At 37.1% G+C, this 18696-nt stretch overlaps 1 protein-coding gene across 1 annotated transcript; it reads right to left on the reverse strand.

The window, feature by feature from the left end:
* Positions 1–10045: 10045 nt before the first annotated feature.
* rps16 (ribosomal protein S16) lies at positions 10046–13434 on the reverse strand. The gene is made up of 6 exons (XM_082166721.1): positions 13344–13434; positions 13203–13254; positions 12233–12334; positions 10544–10640; positions 10331–10378; positions 10046–10237 (listed from the first exon to the last, which is right to left on the reverse strand). The coding sequence occupies exons 2-6, from the start codon at positions 13248–13250 to the stop codon at positions 10092–10094; spliced, it is 441 nt and encodes a 146-aa protein (XP_082022847.1). The 5' UTR covers positions 13251–13254; positions 13344–13434; the 3' UTR covers positions 10046–10091.
* Positions 13435–18696: the final 5262 nt, after the last annotated feature.

Genomic DNA, 18696 nt, shown 5'->3' on the forward strand with positions numbered 1-18696 from the left:
CCACTAAACATAAGGAGTTAAATCAGCATTAAAGGTTATGCTTTTTTGCTTTTTCAACTTTCTTTAGTGTGTAATGTTGCTGTTTAAGCATGAAAAATGTCTGCAAAGTTACAAAGCACAAAGTCACTCCAGTCCAAAGGGAGTTATTCTCTACATCAGTAAGCACGGTTTCTGAACTCCCTCAAACGCCTCGATTGTAGTCTTGAGTTTTCTTCCAGAAACGTACACGTCACAATATTCCTCATTTAAATAATTCCGACCCAAGGCATAAACAAAAAAAGTGGCCGAGGCCTGGTTGAGTTAAGTTAGTGTGAAACTCATGGTTAGGTTATGGGGCATGACATTTTCCAAACACGCTTGAAGCAGTTGACCACAACACACTTATCCAGCTGACCAATCAGAGCAAATTATGCTTTTCAGAAGGAGGGGCTTCATAGAGAGCAGAACTAAACATAGTGTTACTGACAGACTGGGAAGAGTGGTGCTGCAATAGTGTGAAATATTTAAATAATGTGTGTTTTGAACATTCAATCATGAAAACCTATTGTAGTAGACCTCAAAAACAAGGTCTGATCTTCACCAGGCAGACAATAAAACGGGCCAAAAAAGTTCTAAAGTTCTAAAGACTTGAACCATACCTAGAGACTTGAGAATGCATGCTCTTTTGGCTTGGGCTATAAGCATCCACCTTGAAACCAACTATAAACCACCTCAAATTGCAAAACACTTCAGCAACCAAATTGCAATGCCCTGGCAACCACCCTAGCACTCACAGATTCAAAACGTAAAATGTATAGAAGTGGAACTATAGATGTGATTATCAGTGATTTCAGAGCACTATATACAGAAACGGTCTTTGACTTGTCTGTTTAATTAAACAACAGCTCTGTCTATTAAAACTTCATGCTTTTGAACTTTGTACAGAGTCAGTTGGGGTGACAGTCACAGGGAAATATATAGGGAGGCAGGACCTGTTGCTATAACCATTATTTCTGTTGGCAGGCAAATAGCAATTCACAATTATTCACACCATCTCTCTATCTTCTCTCTGGGATGTCGCTTTTCTGCTAAATAAGCGATGCCCAAACAGTACTTCTCTGTTGCCATGCCAACGGCTGTACTGTATCCCTCACTAAAGTGAGCCCCCACCTCCGCACTTGGCAGACCTTCGAACGCAGAGAGAAACTTCAATTACTTTTCCTCCCGCTGCAGTACCTATTACGGTCAAACGAGACGACATGGCAGGCCTAGAAAAGCGCCTGGGCCTGCGTAAATCTGCACCCATCGTCTAGTGCAGTGACAGGAAGGGGTCACGGGGTCGCTCCTTCAGGTGATGTGTTTCCATAGCGCTGTGCACACAGAGGAAAAGACCATATATGGCTAGTTCTTTATATGACATTCTCTTGCCTTTTACTAGGTGACTGTTTAACTGCAGAGCCTGAAACGGGCGGACTGCGCAAGCTCACTTCTGTAGGTGGCAAGCAAACGCCTTCACTGTTTATGCTTCTGCAAATGTCTCCTTTTTTCCATGTATGAACTGGGTCAGATATATGATGATTGTGCAGAACCCAGGGGCTTGACGTAGCCTCAGGAATACCATGACTTTAGCAGTGATGTGAGAGAGTTTAATGAGACACGGTTCTGAGGTCTGGAGATCGTTCGGTTGAGAAGGCTGACAGGGACAGCACACTTACGACAGTAGGCCATGTGGGTTTTGTGACAGGTTATGTTCAGATTGAAATACTAGAATAGTGCGCACTGTGCAGTATGCATTGTATGCTGCCTAATTCTCAAAATAGTATGTGAAAATGAACCCAGGATGCAGTGGCAAAATGTTTCAAGCATTTTTGTGACGTGACCACACTACATTGCATGTTTAAAAGCAAGCATCCATACATCATCACTTAACATGTTATGTTATGTATATATACTGTATATATATATATTGCTTTTTCGTGCAGAATTAACATTTGAATTAACATTTGTATGCTTTGAAAACTAAATGTCTCCAATATCTGGCCAAAGTGTCTGAATATGTGTCTGAAAATAGCAAAAGAGGAAACAAAACTAGATACTGCCTGAATGGAACAAGAGAGCTAGACAGTTGTTTGAATATATATTTAACTTCAATACCCTAGCAACAAGCCGCATCTAAATTTGCTTTTACCTAGTTGCAGATAATCAAACATAAGAAAAACCAATCTTATTAGAGAAAATAATGTAATGAATCATTTCACCTTTGCCATAAACTTATTCTTTAAAAACTGTTGTACTCTGAAAATGAAATTTCTGTCATTAATTACTCACCCTAATTTCATTCCAAACTCTTAAGACCGTCGTTCATCTTCGAAACACAAATTAAGATATTTTTGATGAAAGCCGAGAGGTTTCTGAATCAGCCATAGGCAGCAACGTCATTGCAACTTTCAAGGCCCAGAAAGGTAGTAAAGACATTGTTAAAATAGTCCATGTGACTACAGTGGTTTAACCTTAATGTTATGAAGCGACGAGAATATATGAAGGTCTTACGGATTTGGAACGACATGAGGGTGAGTAATTAATGAAAGAAATTTCTTTTTTGGGCGAACTAACCCTTTAAGTCAGGTGCATAGGGGAAATCTACCACACCAACAAATTACATACAAAATCATCACCATGTAAAATAGTTACGGTTTTCTTTCACCACAGATTCAGGATCTGCTGTTGGTAAATTATTGGAGTAGCAGGAGCATATTTTGTAATATTGCTTTTACACAGCAGTTCGATAAACAAGAAGCTATTCCTATTCCAATTTCAGCCAGTCACTTTTGTTCCTGAATGAATCAAAGTTTTGAACAAATCAGTTGAATGAATGGTTAATGACTTGTTTATAAAGGCAGTCACTGAAATGGTATATATTATTATTTATAAAGATCTTTGCTTTTGGAAAAGGAGATGTTGGTGTTGATTTAGCTTCTGTCACACTGGAAACTGAAGGTTAGGTGCATTGCATTGTTGGATACAGTATTATACACAGTGAGCTCTGTTGTATACTGCATATTTTGGCAGATGGTTTGCTGGTCTGGCCATTATCAGCCACAAATCAGTCTGACTACTGTCTTTTTAAATTATACTGTAGTAATTAAGTGATGCAAATGAAGCCCAAGGGCTGGCTAGACCAGACACACGCCACTTAAATACACAAACGAAAGCTTGATCTGAAATGCACACGGTTTGAAATCAATACTTAAGCCTAGTGCTTTGCAAAATCTCTCAATAGACACACAGGGGTTGCATTTGTAAATACAAGCATGTGTATTCGTCCAACAAGACGGCCGTTACAAAGATTGCCTACAAAACTGTGATACAGCAGCCTTGATAAGAGCCAGAGAGATGTTAGATATAGATAAAACACAGTGAGAAAAGCAGTGCGGGGGTGGGAGGAGATGGAGGGCTGGAAGAGGGTGATTTTCAGAACAGAAAATGACGAAAAGCAGAAGCAAAGAAACAGAGCAAGGATGGAAGGATATAACAAAGGTTAACCTCAGTATAGCAGTTTAAGTATACTCATTTAACTGTGTGTGTCTTTGTGTGTTATGATTATTAAGACTAAAGAGAAAATACTAAGAGGAAAATGGTAAGAAAATGGCATGGTAATAGAAAAATTATACTGCGAAACAGGAAGAAGCAAAACCTGGAAATTGTAAATAGATTAAAACATTTTTTAGTTTAAATGGTCAGAAATGGTTTTAAATGGTTAAAACAAATGCTGGTTTTAATGGTTTAATCATTTAATGGTTTTAAATAAATGCTGTTCTTTTGAACTTTCATTCATCAAAAAAATCCTGGAAAAAAAGTATCAAAGTTTCCACAAAATTATTAAGCAACAAAACTGGTTTCCACGTTGTTAATCATCAGAAATGTTTCTTGAGAATCAAATCAGCATATTATACTGATTTCTGAAGGATCATGTGACACTAAAGACTGATGTGACACTAAAGACTGTAGTAATGATGCTGAAAATCCAGCTTTGCATCACAGGAATAAATTACATTTTAAAATATATTCAAATATAAAGCAGATATTTGAAATTGTAGTAATATTTAACAATATTACTGTTTCTACTCAATTTTTAATCAAATAAGTGTAGCCTTGGTAAGTATGAGACGTCTTTCAAAAACAATACAAAATCTTACCAACCCCAAATGTGCATATGTTACTAATGCTTTGGTATTGTACAGCTTTGTCAATAAATGTCAATAAAAATGTACATTTAGTAAGTGTGTAAGTATGTATTCATATTTAGTTTGCAGCCTTCTTACCATGTTCTGTAATATTAACTACAGTTTTATATTCCTGAAGTTAAAGTTGGCATGAAACGGAAGCTGTGCTAGTCCCTATTGTGACATATATATCTGAATGAAACGACTTCTGGAATGAGAAAAATGTAGGGCGGAATTTAATTTTGTCCTTCGGGAATTGGTTGGCTTGTAGGAAACTAAATAGCGGCAGATCTGAGTGTAAGTTTGCAGTCAGTATAGAGCCCAATCCTCCACCGAGAGACACGTCATGAACAGAACAGAAGTTTTGAAGGGGAGGTGAACGTTTTTTATTGAAGATTAGGAAGGCATGTGAATTTAAAAATAATAATAATGATGTGCGCATATAAATTGTTTATAATAACCATTGCAATATTATGTAAGAAAAATAAGAATTGTCCATTTTGATTTTCCATCGCAAAACGGTGTTGGATGAGTTACTTTTACATTTCTTACATACAGTTAGGTTTTACCTTAGCAAGCCCCACTGGCAAGGGTGAGCTGATTCTGGACCAGGACTCTTACTTTAAACATACAGTTCATTTTGTCAGGGAGACATCTGTGATGCCAAAAGAAGCCAGGTGTCCGTCCAACTTCGTCCATCTCCATAAACAGCTTAAGTTGCTCTGTTAATGTCAGATAGAAAGGTAAGCTTATGAGTCATATTACTGTATACAGATTCCCAAAATAATATCTGTCTCCCTGCAACCTTTCATTTGACTGACCAATCACCTCTCACCAAGTAAACAGAGAGTAGGACCTTCTCTGCTCCTCCTCGCAGTGGGTAAGAATCCCCAAACGCAGGGATTTGTACTATGGAAGCGCCACATTGAGCAATGATACAATATGTAGAGTGTCTTCTATTTTGCTAATGTCCTGTGTTAGTGCTAATATGTCTAAAAGACAACTATCTGCTTTATTGTAACTCTCTCCATCAATTTCCTTGAACAAAAACCTTCTCAACAACTTAAAAAATATCTTCTCATAATGCTCACTTCCTTCTACCCTTTCTTCTAACTTGTTCATCCTTGTGTGAATACCATCATACTAGCATTTCAAAACCCAATATGGTATCTCTATTTAAGGGATATTACCATAATATTTCCCTCCTCAAGTTTGTCTCAGTCCGTTTTTTTACCCGTGTACTTCCTCTATCCCATGCGAACAGCAGCAGAGTTCTCATGTCTTTGTCCAGGAAGCTCAGCAGTAGTGGTGAATCGTTTGCACTCTGTGGTTAAGTTTCACCTCGGGTCAGGACTGTCTCCGTCTGAAACTCATCAGCAACAAGAGGGGTGGATATTCAATTGCATGCAGCTAACAACACAAACTCTTCCATCCATATTATTAAGTTATGCGCCATGTAGTATTTCAATTACGTTTGGTTCTTCTCAGCTTAAAAAATACCAATAGCCCTGTTTCAATTTATAATTTCGTACAATTTATGCATTTATGTAGGCCTAAGCAAAATTCGCTCTAAATTTCTGACAGCACATGTGCACGTACATTTCTCCTTAGAGACCCTTGTGGTGAAAAAATAAAGTTTTTGATGTTGTTTAATATCTATGTGGTGTTTAAATTAAGACAAACACGTGCAAATTAATCAGTCAACGCCATTGCTGAGTATTTTCTCCTTAAAGTCCCCCTGTAGTCAATAATTGTATCCTTTAAAAACCCGTCTATGATCACCAAAATTACATATTTAAAAGTTTTTTCCTTGAAAAGAAAATTCTTCATGCCTTATAATAGCTTGAATATAACTCTACACCCTTGCCTCTTATAGTTTATGAAGTTCTATGAATATGCAAATTAGCCCCGCCCCCTCTCACTCACTCCACGATCACACGTTGATGTGATTGGTTACAATTGGTAGTTTGTGACATCAGAAACACCAGCGATTTCAAACTGTGATTCGAGCCTGTCTTTGATTCACTGCAGTTTTAAGGAGAAATTACTCAGCAATGGTGTTGAATTTGCACATGGTTTGTCTTAAAGCATATTAAAAACACCACATATACATAAACAACATTAAAAGCTTGATTTTCACCACAGGGTGGCTTTAAAACTGCAGGGAACCAAAGACAGTCTCAAAAACGTGGTTTGAAATCGCCCCCGTTTCCTACTGTCACAAACAAGTAACCAATCCCGTCAACATGTGGGGCGAGGAATTTCTACACTGACTTTCGAAGCGTTTCTAAGGATGATGATTTTGGGATGGTGAACAGGAACATGGTTCATGTAACATTAGCAACACATTATTAGCTTTTTAGTCAAGCCAAAGGCTAATCATATCAATTACCGTTATGTATATAGCCTATGTGTCTGACATTGTAGAGCAATACATAAGCGCATTACCACTTGTAGACGACCCTGTAGGCTATAATTTACTCTTCCAATTCTTCTGAATCAGTTTCTGGTTCAAACATATATACGACTGAATTAAACTATATTTCCACTTGCAGGCTTGGGAGGGTTACTTTAAAAATGTATTCCGTTACAGTTACAAATTACTTCATAAAAAAAGTATTCAGTAACGTAATCCAAGTACTATAATATGAAAGTAATGTAACTGATTACTTTTGGATTACTTCAAGGTCATGTATATAAATAAAGTCAAGCAAGAAGAAATATAAAAAAAAACTTTTATTTATTAAGAATTTGGTCCAGTGTACAATATTTGCAAAATATACACACACGCCTTAATATATATTTATGTAAAAGGCTATACAGACATCTAGTGGCTAATGTATGGTATTACAGATTATTTTGTTTTATTTTTAACTAATTTTTAACTAAAATATAAAAACACAACATTTAAAAATTTTACACAATCTACATATTAGTTTATTTTAAAATAGGCCTACATGTTGACTAAAGCCGTGATCTTTCTTAATTTGCCTGACTGAACTTGGGGCGTTGGCAGTGGGAGTTCCCCTACGTTACCTAGACAGCGAACATCCCGTTACGCGAGAAAAGATTAAGAAAGGACATTTTGGGTACTAAAAAAGCTACTCTCCTAATTTCTACAAAATAGCAGCGGAATTTCCATGAATTAAAAGCGATTTTACCCGCAAGCATCGTTTCTTCTAGCAGCAGTGATTCACTCTGCGTCTGAGGAGATTGTAGAAAGCTGTTATTTGCACATGCACCAGCGCGTGGCACACGTGAGTCATTACTGGCAACAGAACCAGGAACTACTGTATAATCAAGCAGTGCGTAATATAGTGTTATTATGCCAAAATACTGATTTATTTAGTTTTAAATGAAACCATTGTAATCCTGAAAGTATTCCCCCTTTTTTCAAAATGTAACTATAATCTGATTACTACGTTTTTTGACGTAACTGTAACAGATTACAGTTACTGGATTTTTGTATCCTGATTACATAACGCCGTTACATGTATTCCGTTACTCCCCAACCCTGTCCACTTGCCATTGTTTACTATAGTTGACTGAGTAAGATCAAGGTAAGCTGAGCTGGTGTAATTGAGTGGATTCATTTGCATATTCATGATTCCGCCTATAGCCTACTAAATGAAGCAAGGGTGTAGAGTTACACTAGCTACACTAATAAGAAATTATGTTCATAATCATACTATTAGGCTAAATATGCCATTTTGATTATCAGAGATGAGTTTTAAGGGATACAATTGACTGCAGGGAGATTTTAAACTTTCAAACCAATCAGCTTTCTGTTGGTCAGTGTGGTGGATCCGCGTGACCAACTTAATACAGTAGTAGCCTATCTCTTCATTTAAAACCAAAAGTACAAAACAAAAAATAAAAACTCCTGACTGAAGAAATTGCCATACTTCCTGCATAAAAGGGTTAAACGTTGTGTGAGGAAAAGTTGCCTCACCCGAAATTCCCAATCACATAGATTCATTTTTTTTTTTAATTCGCCCGTGAAAATTCGCCAAAAAGGTAAATGTTCCCGCACCCTCACCCTGATATTCTCGTTCTATGTTTTCTAATCTTCATTATAATATATAAAGGAACGCGTGCCCAGCCAATAATTTACAACCTGACGGTCCTCACCTCTCTCTGTCCTGCTCGCTTACGTCGTGCTCTCTCGCGCGGGAGCAATATCGGGCATGCGCCCTTAAATATCTTCATGTAAAGCCATTCTCAAAACCAGTTGTAAAAAAAAATAAAAATAAAAACACGCCAATGTGTTTCGGACTAACTTATTTTATTGTAACTTGTAACTCAGAAATGATAAAAACGTAGAATCAAGTTACATTCGTAATATTTTATAATTTTAAAATGTGCTTTGACACATTACACTTGTTTCTAAGAGGATCTATCATTATTTGAAAACTTTATTGAATTAAAACCCAGCATTTGTTGGTTTTCATTCTGGACCCAAGCCTAAGCACAGGGGATTAATGCACATATTTCTATGTAGTGTCATAGGATGAAACCCGTGCATTTTCTAGGTCCATAGTGTCATATCTAATCTGTATGACAACACAGCTCATTGCATCTACATGAATCAGACCGTAATGAAATGCAAGAAGCATCCTCAGGCAAAGTAGCAGGATGCAAATGTCCAAAAGAACTGGATGGTGTTTTCACCATCTGCGTCCACTTGGTGATCCAACTGCCAGTAATGGATCAATACCAGCCATTTACCATAAGTGAATCACATCAGACCGAGCAGCAGCAGCGTGGCCTATAGCAAGACAGCTCTTATTTCATTATCTCTTGCTCAGTCTTACCTCACCCAGAATCTGATAGCTACAGAACAGATGAATCACTCTCAGAAGACTCAGAGGATGTATTGCAGAGATTAAAAACAACAAAACAAGTATGCAAGCTTCTTTACTCTGAATGTCTTTAGTGTTTCCTCCCTTGTGCTCACATTAATGCTTTGCTGTCTTTCTGGAAATTTCAGATATCAGTCATCATCAGTACTATTACGTGCTTTCGGCTGACCTGAATGATCTACATTAGGGCTATATAGGTTTGGCTCCCTCTAGTGGATAGAAATATACATTGCTTTCGCTTTCATAATGTTCTGTACATCTGTATTACTGGTTAAGAACCAGATATGACCGAGGTGCAGCACTACCATTTACAACAAAATAACAGTGAAATTCTGGTTTATAATATTATTCAAAGAATAATGCTACTCCATATAGAGCATTTAAAATACACTACAATAATTTGTAACAAATGTCTATGTTAAGAATATTCACACTACCGAATAACATATTGAACTCAATTCCAAATGACTATATAGTGTACTTCACCAGTAGTTAGCGCTGCTTTTGGAACCTCTATAGGTTTGCACTTAAAATCTACCACTGTTGTTGACTCAAAAGCCACATTCAATTATTTGACATACCTTTCTATTGCAAAGTTAATAATAGAATGCTAGTATGCGGTTCAATAATCAGCATGTATACTCACTCAAAACACTCTATATTATTTCACATCACTATCCTTTTGCAGAATAGAAACAGGCCATTTCTTTCATTGTTGAATTTTACTATCATAATCATTCCATGCATACATCAGCCTGTAATTAACCTGTAACATTAATTGTAAACTACCTCAATTACAAAATCTTTTAACCAATCATTTTGTTTATGAATTTCAGTGGAAATTATACTATTTGACTCAGTGAACCTTGAGAACCTACAAAAACCTTGTGAACTAGTTTGAAATCATGTGGAAATTAAAACCAAATCGACTACTGAACACATTCAAACTCTTAAATCTTAAGAAGAACTCCAAGACAAAAGAATTGTTCCCCCTCAGGTTTATTATATGAAAATGTACAGAGAGATTTTAACGGTAGGACTTCTGGTAGCGTGCGCGAGCTCCAGGTCCACCGAACTTCTTGGACTCGCAGCGGCGGGGATCAGCGACCAGCAGGGTCCTGTCATACTGAATCAAGATATCCTTGATCTCTTTCTTGGAAGCCTCATCCACATCTGGGAGAAGAGAAAATAGAAAAATATGCCAATTAATGCAGACACTTCCACATTCATCTTCACAACATAATGACTACAATGACACACACTTACATTTCTGATAATAGGCAACCAGGGATTTAGAGATGGCCTGACGAATGGCTGAAAGAAGAATGAAACATGTTAATGTCAGTACAGAAGTTTTTGAACACTGCGGCCTTAGGTAAGAATTTATCCATTTACTATTCACTGATCATCATGTAAAAATACTTTCACGGTAAGACAATTCAGAGCAAACGGCTTCCACCATCAGCCAGTGTTACTAACCGTAAATCTGAGCGACGTGTCCACCACCCTTCACGCGAACTCTGATGTCAACGCCAGCGAAGCGCTCCTTACCCAGCAGCAGAAGAGGCTCCAGCAGCTAAAGGAAACAGAAACACTCAGTTAGTAGACGTATGAACAAAACCTCCTCACACAGAGCTAAAGGACTCTATCCTGATGAATGTACATTAGTGTACACTTAAAGTTGGACAGTTGTGGCCTAATAGTTAGAGAGTTTAACTTTTAACTCAAAGGTTCGATTTCTCATTACTGGCAGGAAATGGTCCTTGATCAAGGAACTTAACCCACAATTGCTCTCCGCCACCACAGTGAATGGCTGCCCACTGCTATGGGTGTGTGTGTTCACTACTCACTGCTCCTAATGTGTGTGCACTAACTTGGATGGGTCAAATGAAGAGGGCAAATTTCGAATATGGGTTACCATACTTGGACTTCACGTCACTTCAATTTAAGGGTTAATTCACCCCCCAAAAATTAAATTCTCATGTTAAACTCATGTTGTTCCAAACCCATCAGACTTTTGTTTATCCTCAAAATACAAAAGATTATATTTTAATGTAATCTAAAAGCTTTCTGTCCCTCCATTGACAGCAACGCAACAATCATGTTGATGTGTTTCAAAAAGTTCACAAGAGATCGGAAAACTAATCCATATTGAGCAGTTCAATACAAATCTTCTGAAGAGACTCGATCGCTTTATGATGAATGGATTACATTTAGGCTTTTATTTACATATAAACATTGTTCATCATATAAAGCGACTCTTCAATACATATTTTTATATGGATTCGTTTTCTGATCTCTTTATACATAGACTGTCTATGGAGGGACAGAAATCGCTCAGATTTCATTTAAAAGATCTTCATTCGTGTTCTTAAGATGAACGAGTCTTCCAGGTTTGGACCGAAATGAGGGTGAGTAAATGACAGAATTTTCATTTTTGGGTGAACTAACCCTTTAAAGTTGGCATGCAATGGAAATTGCGATCATCTATTATTTACTGTTATGACACAGATCCTAGAGGTACAGCTTCTCAGCAAGAACTGTCCATCAGGAATTGAATGGGTCATTGTCATTTGCTAATTGCTACATTCTCATGTGAGTGACAGACAGATGAGAAAAGATGCCATCATGAAGGGGAGGGAAAATTAATGTTTCTGATTAGTGACAACGAGGGCACATGAACATTAAAAATTTAGTACACTAATAAATCATTTATAAACAATGCAATATCCCCCCAAAATAAGTCTCAATTTTAATTTCAGAGTGAGACTTGAAAACGGGACAGATTTGATTCATGAATGCAAATTAGATTAATACATTGAAAAGCAGCATAATTTGACCAAATCTGACATTATCACTTCATGGCAACAAGTGCTGTGGAGGATGCCAGGCTTTACAGTAAACAAAACCTAACATTTTGGTGTTTTTCTTCCACAAAGGTGACCGCACCAATTCCTGATTCATTTTTATTATACTAAAAAAACAATCAGGATATTCTTTAAAAACCCCACCTTTATTTACCATAGAGGAAAAACATATACAGGTTTGGAATGGCATGAATGAACAACAATCTACATTTAGACTTAACAATTAATTCAAGAATTGACTGATATAGAGATCTGATTGAATATTTATATTCTAAGCGCTCCATATCTGTAATTAAAGTACCTTGTACTGCAGAGTGGCAGGCTCGATCATCTCAAGGGGTCTTCCGTTGACTTTAATAAGCCCATTTCCCCTCTTGCAGTGGGCAACAGCTGTGGCTGTTTTCTGTTGATAGTGAAAAAACAGATCAGACATCACATAAAATATGACACTATTAAGATGTTAATGTTAGATGTTAATAGATAGCACGGTGGTCTTAAATCTTGCTACTGGCGTTGCACACAACCAAAGCATTGCACATTTAGGATATTCTAAAAGGCCCAGTTTCACAAACAGGGCTCAAATTAAGGCAGGATTAGACATTAGTTCAATTAGGGCATTTAAGTAGCTTTTATAAATGTGCCTTAGGAAAATACACATTACTGATGTGCATCTTGAGACACAATGGAACTTATATAACGTTATTTTAGGATATGCCAGGGCAAGTTGCTTTCAGTTAAAACTGCTCAAACATGCATTTTAGTCTAGGACTAGGCTAAAGGCTTGTCTGTGAAACCGGGTTTAAATATTATATGATATTCTTATGATCAGAATTAAGACCCATTGCTATACTAGACACAAGTATAGGCTAACAGTTAGTAAGACAAACAAGGAGCCCCTCTACAATATCTATATAACTACTTAACAACAGAAAACATGACGATCATATGTAAAAGCAACTGTTTTATATGAATTACTGCTGTACATGTACACACTGAACTTTCCCACGTGTCAGCAAACAGCCATTACCAACACTTTATTCATCACTCACTGTTAATCTATACAGGACATATGCTTATTTTACATTTTAATGGTTTAAGAGCATATATACTTTTTTATGACCTCTAACGGTTACGTTTAGTACATAAAATATATAAAACATTAGATTCACAGTCATTTTCAACCGCATACATCTGTTAGCATAGCCGGCTAATCACAAACCCGCATCACCGCCGTGCACGAGCACGAGGACATAAAGCGTTTAAATACTCACTTTACGTCCAAAAACCTGGACAGACTGTAGAGGACCTTTAGCTGGCATGATTCTGGAAAAAAATTTAACGATTGTCGTTTAATTAAAGCATAAATTATTCTTTAAATACGTATTTTAGTGACAACTGCTTGAGGAACACACCTTTCAGAGCTCGAGCGCTGTTCGGAAAGGCCACATAGGGGTTTCCCGTGCGCAAAAGCAGGGGCACTGTCGTAAATAATCTTGTGTTTACGACAGTCGTAATTGTAAAAAAAATATTTGTACATTTTTAACACTTCACATTCACAAGATTACAAAATTCTAATTTTCACGTAAGTAAATAGATTACCTATTATTTATACATTTAATTTGGAACACCATTATGATCCACCTCATTCTCCTTTGCAGGTGAAGGAAGGAAATAATTTGGATTGGTTGAATCAATGGATTGGTTGAAATCATAGGTTGAAATAGATGTTAAATAAAAAGAGATTCGATCATTCTGATTACTATAAGTACCATTCATTACATCAAAATTATATTATATAACATATTTATATTTATCTATTTTGATGTGACTTTTATTCCACATGCTAAATGTTACACCTCGCCACTAGATGGCGCTCTGTTACAAGAGAATCATTCGAAATTTCGAATCAACAACATTGGAGTAGAATGAGTTTGGCAAACCAAGTGCATCATCTTTCAGATTTAGGTAATACTTTAGATGATTTTAATGTATTGTATAGGCTAGATTAGAAAACCATTAAAAGCATTATAGAAATAATTTTAACCCTCATTTTCTTTTTTTATACCCCAAGGGTTAATATTTTCTCTAGTTTTAGCTAATAAGATGATCTGACTGCTGTACACTACGCTATACTTAAGTCAGTTGTGATTATGATTTCTTTTATTGTATTTTTTTCTATAATGTGTATTTGCTGGGGTCAAATGGCACCTAAACAGAAGCAAAATTACTAGAATGGATCAATGGATCCTGCAAGTATATAAACTGCACCAAATAGTCACAGAACATGACTTTTATGTATTATTAAGTATATACTATATTAAAGTCTTTATATGTGTTTAAATGAGGGTTTTATTCATGTATTTATTTATTTATTCATTTGATCTTTATCAGTAAAGGCAAATAACCATTGTAAGCAACCATTACTGTTATCTTATCATTATCTCATACTCTAGTAGCCTACTAAGTAATCAGACTGCTAGCTTAGTATAGGGACATTTTCTTATTATCTTAGCAGTTAGCTCATGCTTATAAAACACCTTCTCTAGTCATTCCCATCAGTCTATTGTTCTTTTGAGATATGAAGGCTGTTCCATGTGTGGATGCATGTGCACTACTGTCTTGACAGAAAAAAAGCAAAGTGGATCTAACTAACACAGAGAAAACTGAAGGCACAGAAGCACAACAAAAAGACAAGAGGACATCAGAGTCTTCAGACTGAGAAAATGATCCCTTTCAGGTACTCAACTGGCAGCTTCATTGAACCACACACAACAAACACAAGTTTCTTCTGGACTGAGATGCTGAACACTTAGTCTGAGTTTCAAAGGGATTTGAAAGTTGGAAGTATTGATCTGTTGTATGAACAGTTTGATGGTCTTTGAGAAATTCCCAAGAGTACTGGATTTATTTATTTAAAATAGAAATATTTGATATTCTCTCTCTCTCTCTCTCTCTCTCTCTCTCTCTCTCTCTCTCTCTCTCTCTCTGTCTGTCCGTACATCCATCCATCTCAGACAGACAGACAGACTATCTATCTATCTATCTATCTATCTATCTATCTATCTATCTATCTATCTATCTATCTATCTATCTATCTATCTATCTATCTATCTACCTATCCTCTCTCTGTCCTTCATCTACACGGCATCTTCCTACTTTCACACTTTTCTTTACCTCTCCATCCACTAATTACACAAACACGTGAGGTGCAGAGTCAGGATGCATTTTGTCATCCCGTCCTTCTCCCTCCACCTTAACGCCCTCTGTTAGCAATGCTGCTTTGAAGAGGATTGTGAGATTTGCATTTCACACTTCCTCACGGTACCTTTTGCCCTTTTTATGCTGAGGTGTGCTTGTGAGATGTGTAACAATAAGCAAAGGGTGTTAATTAGTGGAGAAGTTATGTGCTGTGCTGTGCTGTGCTGTGTGTGTGTGTGTGTGTGTGTGTGTGTGTGTGTGTGTGTGTGTGTGTGTGTGTGTGTGTGTGTGTGTGTGTGTGTGTGTGTGTGTGTGTGTGTGTGTGTGTGTGTGTGTGTGTGTGTGTGTGTGTGTGTGTGTGTGTGTGTGTGTGTGTGTGAGGTAGCTGAACAGTAGCAGAGTCAGGCAGATGTTGGGTCTATTGTGGGGGGAAATGGAGCTCACTTGGGCGACACGCTGCTGTTTGTTTTGCGATGAGATAATGAGGACTCCTGCCAAAGCACTTTTATACCAGCCTGTCACTATCCAGCACACAAACACTCACCCAGTGTCTTCCTTTCACTCCCTCTTTGGCTATAACACACTAAACAGATGTGCCATCACAACTTTGGCACTTCAAGTGTGAATATGGTGAACATGGTTTCATTTCAAAGCTCATGTGTAAAATCTTTCTTGGTCAGAGAACAATATTTGCTTTTGTTCTTTATAATGGACTTCAACATACAGCGTTGATCCTTTTTGGCTTGTTCACATAATACATACATTGGTGTAAAATGCAGATCTGGTTTGCTCATTATGGTGCTTGTTAATAACACCTTTTGATCACTGAAGTGTACCATTGTAAAGTCTGGTTTGATCGTTCCTGTTGATGGTAATTGCTTTAGTAGGTTAGTTGCTTTCAGAGATCTATGAAGTTCATTCAAAACAGCCACCATTTGTATTCAAAATCCTTTTGTTGAGGTAATTCACTTTGCTGCATCTAAACCAAAAACTCTTTCAAAAGTTTGCATGTTCATAGGACAATGATACAGATGAAGAGTTTTGGCAAATGGACAAACTGGAGCATGACGTGACTAGGGCTGTAAGTTCCATCCTCTTAATTGATGAATGGAAGTTAATTAGAAATCTGAGAAATAAAGGTGGAGTTGGAGCAATGCTGGAAGAATTGTCACGTGTAGATGTCCTTGTGCTGTTATTGATAGAAATAGACGTTAATGGATGTTTGATGTTAATGCATTAACACCAAAATAATGTTAATGGATGCTAATGGAACCCCTGCTGAAAAAGCTAATTGCTGGTCTTATCTGGTTTAAGATGTTCTTGCTGGTTTCCCACCTTTGCCAAGATAGTGTTGAACTCTTCGGCAAAATGGTCTTTGGCTAGAGTACCCAAAACCTTTCTAAAACCAGCATAACAGACTAGCTTAACCAGCTTGGGCAGTCTAAAAGACCATATAGCCAGGCATAAGTTGGAATAAGTCCTAAATTGATTAAATAAGACATTTATAAGACATAAATTCTTAAATAAATAAATAAAAGAATGATGAAAATTTGAATATAACAGTTGAGCTCTGTGTCTCATTTAAGTCATTTGTCAAGAATTATTATTGTAATTTTTATATTATATTATTTTAGCCACTTTGTTTTAAGTTTGTTTAAGTTTTTTTTATGATTTAATCTGCCATAATATTGTAATGTTTGAATTGTCTTCTGTTGGGATTTCTTTCACCCAGCAAACATTGTCAGTTTATCAAGTTGTATCTTATTTGATTCTCAGCAGATTTTCATTTGGTAGAATTTTATATTTGATACCATTAATATTCGTTCCACTTTGATAAAAATTGATATTATGATGGAAATTCCTTTAGAATTTTTTGACAAGGATCCTTTTGAGAGTTTTGATTGGTCACTGCCACCTCTCAGATGCTTCACGTGTTTTCCATAACGGTCTCCACTGGAACAATGGTGAAAACCACAATGATGATTGATTCATTGCTATTTTGTTCCGCATAGAGCATTGTCTCACTGAGGTTTCTTTGTTTTAGGTGGAAAAGCACATTATTGGGAAAAAATAGCATTACTATGAAAGAAACAGTGCCAAAACTCACAGATTTAGCTTTATTTAGAGAGATCAAGTTATTGAACCAGTGTGGGTTAGTCACGCTCACTGTGGCCAGCATTGACTCACTCTCAATGCATTTAGCCCGGACTTGAACTAAAAGGGAATTAGTCCCACTGAAAACATCCTTCTTTGTCTTCAAAAACAGCACTGTTTCTCACACTTTATAAAATCTATTTCCTCTCATTAAGTTTGTCTGAGGATTTTGTGAAGTTTGTACGATGCCACACTATTAAAGCCAAACAGGAGATAATTGATGTTTAATATAGAGTTACGTGGAACAGGATTTTGGACCAATCAGATTTCATAGTGATGGGGCTACCCTGAACAACGCCACAGAGATGGAAACCAAGAGACCCACCTGACCCAAGTGTTGCATTGGCAAATGCCGTTTACATTTCCTTCAGAAAATGTAGAAATCAAATTGATTTAGTTTTATTCTTATTCTTTCCCGTTTCTTGCTTTTAGAGGGTCAGGGTTAGTATTGGTAAATGAGTGAACGTGGCCTTGGAAGGTGCTGGAAGCAGGTCAGGGCAGGTGAGATGTCACGGGTTGAAAGGTGAGGGTCCTCTACAAAACCCACAATGACACCTGATCTTCAGCCTGAGTTCACAGGGCGTATGACTCTGTTCCCTTGGGACGGGAGGCTGAGTGATCTAAACACACACGTCTCACTGAGGTCAGCTGGATTCTAATGCAATGTCTAAACACATACAATGCCACACTCACCAAAAGAGAAAAACACGCAATCGAAACCCAAAGTCTTTAAGCAACCTTTGCCCAGTGCGGTCAGATATGGGATAGCCGTCGGCTCAAGTTTTGAAGTGGGGGCGGCCGTGGAGCTTATGAATATGAATCAGGTTATGCTCAAATATTTTGATACCATCTTTTACTGTTTGAATAAATAAATGTTATGTATGTACTTGTGAAGTACACTTTGGCATACTTTGCATACCTTTAATCATTTAAAGGAATATACTTAACTTTGAACTGAACCACGATTTTCTACAAGCTAATGCTAATGCAGGTGGCGTTTGGGCGAGGGACATTTTCATCCTAGAGGTTAGATCATGTTTTTAGACAGAAATGTGGATAAGCTGATGTCATCAATATTTATGATCCATTTTCTTAGAATGAAAAAAATGCGTGTCTGCCTTTTTATCAGCCTTTAGGAGTACAATAGCACATAGGACCTGTTTACATTGGTATACCGTCTCGGGTGATCTACTCACAACAAGTGGTCGGCTGAGACATATCACTGTTTACACCTGGTAGTCACATGCAATCTCAAATACGTCTTCTATCACCACTTGTGATCGGATTTCATCAAGTGTAGGGTCTCTGATTTCATGGCTTCATACATCATGCTCTACATCACTATATCACTGCATACAGCATACTAAAGATGTTTTGTGAAGTATGTATATGAGAAGCCAACATGAAATCATT

The sequence above is a fragment of the Leuciscus leuciscus genome (genome assembly GCF_965113295.1).
Source record: "Leuciscus leuciscus genome assembly, chromosome: 4".
Classification (NCBI taxonomy): domain Eukaryota; kingdom Metazoa; phylum Chordata; class Actinopteri; order Cypriniformes; family Leuciscidae; genus Leuciscus; species Leuciscus leuciscus.